The sequence below is a fragment of the Oncorhynchus mykiss genome, chromosome 20 (assembly GCF_057628025.1).
Source record: "Oncorhynchus mykiss isolate SJ-2025 chromosome 20, ASM5762802v1, whole genome shotgun sequence".
Taxonomy (NCBI): domain Eukaryota; kingdom Metazoa; phylum Chordata; class Actinopteri; order Salmoniformes; family Salmonidae; genus Oncorhynchus; species Oncorhynchus mykiss.
The window spans coordinates 38032547-38045461 of NC_143041.1; the positions used below are offsets into that span (position 1 = coordinate 38032547).

Here is a 12915-nt window from a genome sequence, read left to right on the forward strand (position 1 = left end):
GCTGGATTTATACAGTTGTATTGTGTGTGTGTGTGTGTGTGTGTGTGTGTGTGTGTGTGTGTGTGTGTGTGTGTGTGTGTGTGTGCGCACCTGCATGCGTGTGACCCCTCTGTAGGTTTGTTGTCACCACATTCTAATCCAACTTGGCAAGTAGAAGCTTGCAACAAATCCATTGATTAGTATTCATAGGCATAGCAAAATAAGCTCACTCAAACCACAAGGCAGGCTTGAGGGAACATTACATGCAACGTTATTTTTCACATGTCCTTCCTACACTCTTAGAAAAGAAGGTGCTATCTAGAACCCAAATGGGGTCTTCAGCTGTAACCATATGATAACCCTTTGAAGAACACTTTTGGTTCCAGGTAGAACTAAAAAAGGGTTCTCCTATAGGGACAGCAGTGGAACCCTTTAGGAACCCTTTTATCTAAGAGTGTACGGATTGACAAAACATTTTCTCCGAAGTGTGTGCAGTCTTTGGACAGCATGTCCCGAGTATTTATGATAATTTCACATATAAAATGAAGATAAAAACAAACACCTCTTCTCACTTAATGTTTCATTGTGTTGGAACAAAACAAAAGTCAAATTTAAATTGTGACAATCAACTGGAATGGCTCATTTATATTGTGTAAATTAATTTTAGGAATGCCTTGAGATGTTTGATTTAATTTATTTCCATTGCAGACCAATTTGTGTAAGAAAGCTGTTGCCTTAAAGAAATTCAACCTAATTCCATTTTGGCCATGCATTTCTCACCTGCCACAGATACAGTGCCTTGCGAAAGTATTCGGCCCCCTTGAACTTTGCGACCTTTTGCCACATTTCAGGCTTCAAACATAAAGATATAAAACTGTATTTTTTTGGGAAGAATCAACAACAAGTGGGACACAATCATGAAGTGGAACGACATTTATTGGATATTTAAAACTTTTTTAACAAATCAAAAACTGAAAAATTGGGCGTGCAAAATTATTCAGCCCCTTTACTTTCAGTGCAGCAAACTCTCCAGAAGTTCAGTGAGGTTCTCTGAATGATCCAATGTTGACCTAAATGACTAATGATGATAAATACAATCCACCTGTGTGTAATCAAGTCTCCGTATAAATGCACCTGCACTGTGATAGTCTCAGAGGTCCGTTAAAAGCGCAGAGAGCATCATGAAGAACAAGGAACACACCAGGCAGGTCCGAGATACTGTTGTGAAGAAGTTTAAAGCCGGATTTGGATACAAAAAATATTTCCCAAGCTTTAAACATCCCAAGGAGCACTGTGCAAGCGATAATGTTGAAATGGAAGGAGTATCAGACCACTGCAAATCTACCAAGACCTGGCCGTCCCTCTAAACTTTCAGCTCATACAAGGAGAAGACTGATCAGAGATGCAGCCAAGAGGCCCATGATCACTCTGGATGAACTGCAGAGATCTACAGCTGAGGTGGGAGACTCTGTCCATAGGACAACAATCAGTCGTATATTGCACAAATCTGGCCTTTATGGAAGAGTGGCAAGAAGAAAGCCATTTCTTAAAGATATCCATAAAAAGTGTTGTTTAAAGTTTGCCACAAGCCACCTGGGAGACACACCAAACATGTGGAAGAAGGTGCTCTGGTCAGATGAAACCAAAATTGAACTTTTTGGCAACAATGCAAAACGTTATGTTTGGCGTAAAAGCAACACAGCTCATCACCCTGAACACACCATACCCACTGTCAAACATGGTGGTGGCAGCATCATGGTTTGGGCCTGCTTTTCTTCAGCAGGGACAGGGAAGATGGTTAAAATTGATGGAAAGATGGATGGAGCCAAATACAGCACCATTCTGGAAGAAAACCTGATGGAGTCTGCAAAAGACCTGACTGGGACGGAGATTTGTCTTCCAACAAGACAATGATCCAAAACGTAAAGCAAAATCTACAATGGAATGGTTCAAAAATAAACATATCCAGGTGTTAGAATGGCCAAGTCAAAGTCCAGACCTGAATCCAATCGAGAATCTGTGGAAAGAACTGAAAACTGCTGTTCACAAATGCTCTCCATCCAACCTCACTGAGCTCGAGCTGTTTTGCAAGGAGGAATGGGAAAAAAATTCAGTCTCTCGATGTGCAAAACTGATAGAGATATACCCCAAGCGACTTACAGCTGTAATCGCAGCAAAAGGTGGCGCTACAAAGTATTAACTTAAGGGGGCTGAATAATTTTGCACGCCCAATTTTTCAGTTTTTGATTTGTTAAAAAAGTTTGAAATATCCAATAAATGTCGTTCCACTTCATGATTGTGTCCCACTTGTTGTTGATTCTTCACGAAAAAATACAGTTTTATATCTTTATGTTTGAAGCCTGAAATGTGGAAAAAGGTCGCAAAGTTCAAGGGGGCCGAATACTTTCGCAAGGCACTGTATATTGTCAAAATACTTTTTGTCCAGGAAAAGGAATAAAGTAGTGACAATACATGGACATTAGGTACGGTAGCCTAAGAACTTGCATTTCATTCATACTAACAGGTTTATTGTGTTGCCTATCTAACTTCACCGTATTTAAGTCCCGTGTAGATCAGTTGGTAGAGCATGGCACTCGCAACGCTAGGGTTGTGGGTTCGATTTCCAAGGGAGACCAGTACGAGTAAATATGAAAACGTATGCACTCACTACTGTAAGTTAGCCTGGATAAGGGTGTCTGCTAATTGACTAAAATGTGTCTGCTTGTTCCACACGTGAGAAACTTTCAGCACTAAGGACAGCGGCTGAAGGAAAATATTCGCTGTAGCCTACTACAACAGCGCATTATCATAACAGTGTTGAGATTTGTTGTTTGCGAATAGTCTGTCTCATATGACCAATCGTGTTTCAGAGGGGCGGGGAGCGCTACGCAGTCTCTCTGTAGCTAAGGTGGTTGATTCTCCAGGAGGGAGTGGGATGTGGAGAGATGTGTTTATAGCTCTGAATTTCGTTCAGTTCTCAGTCAAGCATCACGTGTAATTGAAGAGATTCCTTACGGATTTTCTTGCGGTAGCCTACCTATAAAGAGAATTACCAAGTAGAAGAGAGACGCGCATTCCGACCCTCTCATCACTTTTGTCGTCTCACCTGCACAAGCGGTGAACAGGAGAGGTACCTTATCATGGATCAGGAGAAATGCTTACCGGAGCTGATGGCCGAGAAAGATACGCTGGACTCCTCATTTGTTCATGCAATGCGTCTGCTTGCCGAAGGTAACGTGTCATTGTTTTGGCCGTTCTTTATCGCTACAATTATCAATGTGTTGTAGATAATTTTATTGGTTTTGTCTACCAGTCCATTGTGTCCACAGGCATCACATACAGTATGTTGGGAGATGAAGGGGTGGATACCTGTACTGATTAGCTACGTCGTATTTATTATGCACGAGACTTACTGGTTAAATTGAATCAAAGGTGTGTTAAAATACATTAAAACCAGCTATATAATTTATCTATTCAAAGATTCCTTGTTGGTGTTGTCAGTGCCATCCAAGAGAAAATACAAGACACTTTAATCATAGCTTGTGTTGCTGGATTTGTAAGAGAGACAGATAGTCAGAGAAACTTTCCACAATAAAATTCAGCCTGGACCTCAACTCCATTTTACTAAATAGTAGGCTACAAATGTTTCCCACAAAATTGCCATGCTTGTCACTTCATGTCAGACTATCATCAGCGACCCTCAGATGAAGATTAGACAGGCACACGCACACACACACACACACACACACACACACACACACACACACACACACACACACACACACACACACACACACACACACACACACACACACACACACACACACACACACACACACCAATATTTAGAGATTTGACTGTGTGAATAGCAGGTCAGGGTGTTCTTACACCTTGAAAGGGGCGTGGGTTTGTGTTCCTACAAAAAGCAAATATGACCTTGGTGATTCCTTTATAGTGGGGCTTCGCCATCCTGCATTCCCATCCCTGAGACCTGAAACAGCCTAAATATTGCCCCCAAACCCTGGAAGCCAAGCTTTTATGTTTCAGTGGTGATGACTGTGAACTATGGGAGCACAAATGATCTGTTTTAAACTAAATGGAATCAAAGAACCTCTACAGAAATATACTGGAGAGCTTCAGGACTGTATTTTTACAGAAATAATATATCGGGAGAGCTTCAGGACTGTATTGGAGTGGTTTTGACTTCAGTGAAACCGGGCAAGAGGCCAACAGTAAAACTATTCAGCTTGTTCAGCTATTTAAAGGTGCACTATGCAAACATCTCTCTGTCATTTCCTGGTTTCTAAAATTCGAATAGTTTGCTTGAATTCAGTTTATTTGACAAAACAAACAACTATAGTGTAGAGAATTATCGTACCATCTAAACCACTGTGAAATACACTACCATTCAAAAGTTTGGGGTCACTTAGAAATGTCCTTTGTTTTGAAAGAAAAGCTCATTTTTTGTTAAAATATAACATCAAATTGATCAGAAATACAGTGTAGACATTGTTAATATTGTAAATGACTATTGTAGCTGGAAACGGCAGACTTTTAATGGAATGTCTACATAGGCGTACAGAGGCCCATTATCAGCAACCATCACTCCTGTGTTCCAATGGCACGTTGTGTTAGCTAATCCAAGTTCATAATTTTAAAAGGCTAATTGATCATTAGAAATCCCTTTTGCAATTATGTTAGCACAGCTGAAAACTGTTGTTCTGATTAAAGAAGCAATAAATCTGCCCTTCTTTAGACTAGTTGAGTATCTGGAGCATCAGCATTTGTGGGTTCGATTACAGGCTCAAAATGACCAGAAACAAATAACTTTCTTCTGAAACTCGTCAGTTTATTATTGTTCTGAGAAATTAAGGATATTCCATGCAAGAAATTGCCAAGAAACTGAAGATGTCGTACAACGCTGTGTACTACTCCCTTCACAGAACAGCACAAACTGGCTCTAACCAGAATAGAAAGAGGAGTGGGAGGCCCAGGTGCACAATTGAGCAAGAGAACAAGTACATTAGAGTGTCTAGTTTGAGAAACAGACGCCTCAAAAGTCATCAACTGGCAGCTTCATTAAATAGTACTCGCAGAACACCATTCTCAACATCAACAGTAAACAGGCAACTCCGGGATGCTGGTCTTCATTTTTAAGTGACCCCAAACTTTTGAATGGTAGTGTATATTTTCCATAACTAAACAAATTGCATTTTCAGCTGTTTGAAGCTGGAGTACAAAACCAAAAGAAAAAGACACAAAAACAAAACTTAAGAACGGAAGCATAGAAATAGCGCACATAGAACAGATCTTCCACTTTGTATACTTGCTTTCATTGAGAATGACAGATCTACAACTGGCATTTCTACGTGAATATGTCAGGTCACCCCAAAAAGTTACATATTGCAGCTTTAATCAGACAAAAAAGTTGATGTAATTCAGAAGACCTCTAAGCCATGTGTCATTACTGGCTTTAAAAAAGGTTATGCCTCAGTTAACCATGGTACAAATGTGCTATTACCTCCACTGCTACCACTGTACCAGCAAGCTGCCGCTGCTATAACTGTACCACACCGTAACCACAGCTGCCATTACGACTGAAATTATACCAATGATATCACCTATACTGTCACGGATCCCTCCGGAACTTTCATTACGCACACCTGTCCCCTATTCCCACTGATTAGTATGTGTATAAGTGTGCCCTTTGGTTTCCATTGGGCTGTCGATTATTGTTACAATGTCTGTTGGTGCGTGTGAGTACCTGTGCTGTGTGTTTTGGGCTTTCGTGTCCTTGTGGATTGCGCAGATGATTACGGGTCTTGTCCCGTGTGTTAATCATTATGCGCATGTGTTATTTATTCGAGGTACTCCTCCCTCTGTTGTTAGGGGTTCAACCCTGTGTTTTGTACAGTGTTTATTTGGTCTTCGTCCCCATGCCTTTACACGGCACGCCGGAATTTGGGTGCAATAAAAAAAACTATTAGGCATTCCTGCGTCTGTCTCCAGATCATTCATACCAATGTGACATATACCTCTTCAGTTATATGTTTTTCTTACATGTGTGTAGTGTATGCATTATGAGTATGTGCACATCATGTACATCATTGCACATTTTTTTTTAAATGCATGCCTAGTTGGAATAATCTATGGGAATGTGTATATTAGACTAGCTATTACTTATGTCTGAAGGGGAGAAAATAGTCCATATGTGTGTGCAAATTCCTCCTTCCCATTAACTGGTAGAAATAATTAGCCGGTGATAATCTACATGGTTGATTGAGATGATATCTCTTCCCAAATTGAAGTAATTGAAGGATTTCCACAAGGGTTCTAATCAGTAATTTTCATGGAGGCACCAGTGAAATTAATTAAATTGGCAATTGACATTTGTCTTAAGGTGCATGTGATAAGAGTATATCTCATCATACTGTTTTAAAAGTTTTACTCAAAGGGATGTTGACATTTAGGGCTATTTGCTGGTGGAGTTGTTGCATAGAGCACTGGGTTGGTTTTGTTGTGCGTGTCAGGTAGTGGTAGATACTAGTGTCCTACAGATGAGAATGCTGTTGGTTATCAGCCAGGACGTCTTTTCACCTGGACTAGTTTATATCAATGCTCACCAGTATTCTTCAGTATAGTCATTGATCTTGTGTGGTATGCTTGTACTGTATCTGTAACGGCCAGAGCCTTGGAGAAAATAAGCACTCACATTGAGAGAGCCAGTGTGCATTGTCAATTTCACATTCTCAGGCAAGAGGTCGCCTACCTCTCACTGAAGCAGTAAGTGTTTCTATGTTCTTAGCAGAGGACCTGGGGATAGTGTGGCGAGTTATCATGTATTGAGTTCACAGGAGGCTGGTGAGGGGAGGAGGGCTCTTAATAATGTCTGAAATGGAGTGAATGGAGGGGTATCAAACACTTGGAAGCCTTGGTGCATTTACAGTGGTTGGCTGGCCTGGCATTCAACCCTTTGTGCCCCTATAGACGATGACAAATTACTTAATTAAGGTGTAATATAAACTGGGTGGGTTGAGCCCTGAATGCTGATTGGCTGACAGCCGTGGTATATCAGACGTATACCACAGGTATGACAAAACATTTATTTTTTTTACTGCTCTATTTACATTGGTACCCAATTTTTAATAGCAAGAAGGTACCTTGGGGTTTGTGATATATGGCCAATATACCACAGCTAAGGGCTGTGTCCAGTCATTCCTCGCTGTGTCCTGCTTAAGAACGGTCCTGAGCCGTGGGATATTGGCCATATACCATACCTCCTCGGGCCTTAATGCTTAAATATAGGATAATAAAAGTAATTATATGACTAACACTGTAGAGGTCAAAAAGGGATCTTTCTTTGGTTCACAACACACTACTGGCATTTCTGTGAATTAGTAATACCAAGTTAGTATTAATTACTGCATATTAGAATGTACTGTGTGTAGTTCTACACTATTATACATGTTTACAGTTATATGCATCATGCCAGGAGCTGCCATTCTCTCTAGTTTGATGGTCAATGTTTCAAAGAGGTGTGGGAAAAGGTATCATGGAATTCTTACATTTCAGTAATTTAGCAGACACTCCCGTCCAGAGTGACTTAGTAGTGAGTGCATACCTTTTTGTACTTCCCTCCATATTGGTCCCCATGGGAATCAAACCCAAAACCCTGGCATTGTAAGTGCCATGCTCTACCAACGGAGCCACACAGAACAGCAAGATAAAGTGCATTCGGAAAGTATTCAGACCCCTTGACTTTTTCCACATTTTGTTACATTACAGCCTTTTTCAAAAATGGGGGGGGGGGGAAATCAAAAATGGTCAGCAATCTACACACAATACCCCATAATGACTAAACAAAAACAGGTTTTTATACATTTTTGCAAATGTATAAAAAATGAAGGAAATATCACATTTACATAAGTATTAAGACCCTTTAATCAGTATTTTGTTGAAGCACCTTTGGCAGCGATTACAGCCTTGAGTCTTCTTGGGTATGATGCTACAAGCTTGTATTTGGGGAGTTTCTCCCATTCTTCTCTGCAGATACTCTCAAACTCTGTCAGATTGGATGGGGAGTGTCACTACACAGTTATTTTCAGGTCTCTCCAGAGATGTTCGATTGGGTTCAAGTCCGGGCTCTGGCTGGGCCACTCAAGGACATTCACAAACTTGTCCTGAAGCCACTCCTGGAATGTCTTGGCTATGTGCTTAGGGTCGTTGTCCTGTTGGAAGGTGAACCTTGGCCACAATCTGAGGTCCTGAGCGCTTTGGAGCAGATTTTCATCAAGGACCTCTCTGTACTTTGCTCTGTTATTGCCTCGATTCTGACTAGTCTCCCAGTCCCTGGCATTGAAAAACATCCCCCACAGCATGATGCTGCCACAAACATGTTTCACAGTAGGGATGGTGCCAGCTTTCCTCCAGACGTGACCCTTAGCATTCAGACCAAAGAGTTCAATCTTGGTTTCATCAGACCAGAGAATCTTGTTTCTCATGGTATAAGAGTTCTTTAGGTGCCTTTTGGCAAACACCAAGTGGGTTGTCATGTGCCTTTTACTGAGGAGTTGCTTCCGTCTGCTCACTGTACCATAAAGGCCCTGATTGGTGGAGTGCTGCAGAGATGGTTGTCCTTCTGGAAGGTTCTCCCATCTCCACAGAGAAACTCTAGAGCTCTGACATAATGACCAGCTGGTTATTGGTCACCTCCCTGACCAAGGGCCTCCTCCCCCGAATTCTCAGTTTGGCCAAGCGGCCAACTCTAGGAAGTGTCTTGGTGGTTCCAAACTTCTTCCATTTTAAGAATGATGGAGGCCACTGTGTTCTTGGGGACCTTCAATGCTGCAGACATTTTTTTTGGGACCCTTCCAGATCTGTGCCTCCATACAATCCTGTCTCAGAGCTCTACGGACAATTCCTTCGACCTCATGGCTTGGTTTTTGGTCTGACATGCACTGTCAACTGTGGGACCTTATATAGACAGGTGTGTGCCTTTCCAAATCATGTCCAATCAATAGAATTGACCACAGGTGCACTCCAATCAAGTTGTAGAAACATCTCAAGGAAGTTCAATGGAAACAGAATGCACCTAATCTCAATTTCGAGTCTCATTTTCGCTTTGTCATTATGGGGTATTGTGTGTAGATTGACTAGGAAGAATTTAAGGCTTTAACGTAACAATATATGGAAAAAGGGAAGGGGTCTGAATACTTTCCGAATGCACTGAAGACCTTTAAAGTAACTACCATACAGGAAATGAGTCAGGATCATTGTGAAATATGTCATTACAAACACTTTGATGTTTCATCTGACTCATGACATCAAGGCATGTAACGGCAGAGAGAAATAGAGAACCGCACCTTCAGAAAAATGGAGAACAGTCTGAAAGTGATGGATGTTGTTGCTAATTTTGGATGTGCATTTCTCAGGATTAGGCATATTAACCAAAAAATCATTGGCATCATGTCATCTGAGTGTTAGTATTCTGCATTTCTGGGTGACTATTTTGTTTCAGGGAACATGAAGGTGCAGCTTACCATTAGCCAATAATTATTCGACAACATTTGTATCAGATGAGGTATTAGCTGAATAATTCGCTGTGATATTATCACCAGTCAATTGTGAACGTGATAGCCAAGGAAAATATTGTAAGATACACCTCTAATGTTAAAGAGCACACATCATCTTTACATAAAAAATATTTAAATTGTCATTATGGGTTTTGAACATAGACTCATGTTCGTGTCACGACTTTAGTGTGCTAATGTTTCAAGTCATAGTCTACTTCTATCTGAGCTGTATGCGCAGTAATCACTGTAGTATGAGAAGTTGTCCTGCGCATATTCATGTCCTCTGATCTGTAGTTAACTGCTACTGTAAGCATACTGTACCTGGAGACAGATGCTGCTGCTCCATTTGGTCGACAATATCTTATGGATTCAACGGGTGACAAGGAGTTATGATAGTCTGTTAAATATTCTGTATTTTGTTTAATTTAGTTTGTATGTGCAGTGAAGATGAATCATTATGTCCAGTGATACAATCCAGAAATTTCATAATGCAGCATATTTTAGCAAACCATGAAGAATAATGATCATGTTTTGGGCCAAATTCATTTTCAGGTCCGTGATTGTATAGAATGAGTCAGTGGCACAATTACAATCACAACCCCCCCCCCCCCCCCCCTGTATGTGAGCTGTGAGACACACCAGCATCATTTGCAACTATAGGCTAGATAAAATTGAGATGAATAAGAATCCTCAGTAGTTTATTCACATTTGAACAACCACAAAATAGTGTAGGGGAATCACAACACCTGCCTCTCTAAAAGCAACAACAAAACCACCCCGGTCAGACCCAGCCATCATTGTCGTCATAAGATGTCTTGAGACATACATGTGAGACATCTTTAGACGTTTTGAGAAATGAGGACTTGAAGATGTTTCTTAAGTTGTCTCAAGATGTCTTCACAAATATGTCTTAACCTTTTACTGCAGTGGGCTAAGTCAAGGTCAAACAGTGTTTCTTGGTGGTCTTAAACAAATCCACTTTGAAACAAAAGCATACACCTCACACACATGGTTATGGGCTTAAAAAAAGAAGACACATCAGATATCGAGTTAAAATATATTACATTTTGAGTTTGCATCCCAATATTAAACTTTATATTAAACACAACCGTTTAACATTGAAACACAGGATTTTCAGGAGGTTTTTGGAAATAATGTTTATTGATTATGAATTATGAAAAATGTTAGTAACGTTCTACCCAAGTGTCCACTAGAGGGCGATTTGGTCATTTGACTGCAAGAAAGGGCTACAAGGAGACTCATCGAAAATACATTCTCACAAGCAGCACCACAGATATTGAGATGACGGAGAGGCAAGACTTTGTTCTCACACAGTCCCACATGGTATCTGCACATGTGCAACGAATTCGCGTCACACTATTTCAGCATGGTTGCCAGGGCACTAAAATAGAGGAGAAGTTGAGCCTTGTGATTCAACGCTCTTAGTTTTTGTGGAAATTGACCCACTGTGATGTTTACTTTCTGCATCTATGAAGTGGCATTGTTTAAAGTGGCTAGTGATACATTACATCAAGATGGCAAGATGCAGTAGATGGTATAGAGTACAGTATATACATATGAGATGAGTAATGTAGGGTATGAAAACATATAAAGCTGCATTGTTTAAAGTGGCTAGTGATACATTACATCAAGATGGCAAGATGCAGTAGATGGTATAGCGTACAGTATATACATATGAGATGAGTAATGTAGGGTATGTAAACATTATATAATATAAAGTGGCTAGTGATAAATTGATTACATACATTTTTCCATTATTAAAGTGGCTGGAGATGAGTCAGTATGTTGGCAGCAGCCACTCAATGTTAGTGATGGCTGTTTAACAGTCTGATGCCCTTGAGATAGAAGGTGTTTTTCAGTCTCTCGGTCCCTGCTTTGATGCACCTGTACTGACCTCGCCTTCTGGATGATAGCGGGGTGAACAGGCAGTGGCTTGGGTGGTTGTTGTCCTTGATAATCTTTTTGGCCTTCCTGTGACATCGGGTAGTGTAGATGTCCTGGAGGGCAGGTAGTTTGCACCCAGTGATGCGTTGTGCAGACCTCACTACCCTCTGGAGAGCCTTACGGTTATGGGCGGAGCAGCTGCCGTACCAGGCGGTGATACAGCCCGACAGGATGCTCTCGATTGTGCATCTGTAAAAGTTTGTGAGTGTTTTTGGTGACAAGACAAATTTGTTCTGCCTCCTGAGGTTGAAGAGGTGCTGCTGCGCCTTCTTCACCACTCTGTCTGTGTGGGTGGACCATTTCAGTTTGTCCGTGATGTGTACGCCGAGGAACTTAAAACTCTCCACCCTCTCCACTACTGTCCCGTCAATGTGGATAGGGGGCTGCTCCCTCTGCTGTTTCCTGAAGTCCACAATCCCAAATCATTCACTCAAAACCGCATTATCTTACTGTTAACCCACTGGGAGCACAACATTTCAGGTCTTAGGTAAGGTCAGAGTTTTTTTTCTGGATCAAAATGTGGCATAGGTGGTGGGCATGGGGGGTAGTTGCTAATGATGTGGTTGCCGACCAAGCATTTTAGAGGCCCTCCTGTTGGCCGAGAGTGACAAAATGTTGCTTTTTTAAAGCTAATTTCCTGCATTTCAATACATTTTGCCATGTTACTAAGATAAAATTGAGAAGAATTTGCAGTTTTAAATCATATTTCCTGCAATTTTACACATTTTGCCATGGCTTTTGTTGTCTGACTTACTCAAACATTAAAACAAAATCACTGGGGGACCAAGGCCATGACAAAAGCTATCCTTAGATTCTCCATGACGGTCTACCTTTTATTTTGGTGATTTTTTGATCATAGATGATCTTATTTAAAAAATGTATAGGTCCATTATCCTTTCTACATACTTTATGTATTACTCTTTTTTTTTTAAAATTATGTTTGGACATAGGTGGCCCGAAAAAACACTTAGGCGGCCAAAACCTTTCTGTGCAGAAAAAACCCTGAAGGTTACTTGTCACTAGGGCTGTTACGGTGACCATATTACCGCCACACTGGCGGTCACGAGTCATGAAGGCAGTCAAATTCCATGTGACCGTTAAGTCACGGTAATTAAACTTCTCCAAGCTCTGATTGCAAACCCTCGAATCACTCTGACATCAATACAAAAGTAATCGAAAATCGAATCAAACACTGAGAGCCCATGAGCCCATGTTGCACAATATTTCTATAGGCTATGCAATTCCGAGAGAAACAGAGATAACAGAGATAATCCTCTATTAAAAAGAGGAGGATCCCATCAGTTTTCTATAGGCTAGGCCTACTATATTTATTTCTCAACTTTCCTAATATTAAGCAAATATTAATCACATTGCTTCTCTTTACAACAGGAGTATAGAC

At 40.9% G+C, this 12915-nt stretch overlaps 1 protein-coding gene across 1 annotated transcript in view; it reads left to right on the forward strand.

Moving 5' to 3' along the window:
• Positions 1-2828: 2828 nt before the first annotated feature.
• LOC110499362 (KH domain-containing, RNA-binding, signal transduction-associated protein 2) overlaps positions 2829-12915 on the forward strand; it is a 111426-nt gene continuing 101339 nt past the window's right edge. Inside the window, exon 1 of the mRNA XM_036956221.2 lies at positions 2829-3210. Coding sequence (XP_036812116.2) covers positions 3120-3210 — 91 coding nt within the window. The 5' untranslated portion in view covers positions 2829-3119. The remainder of the gene's footprint in view (positions 3211-12915) is intronic.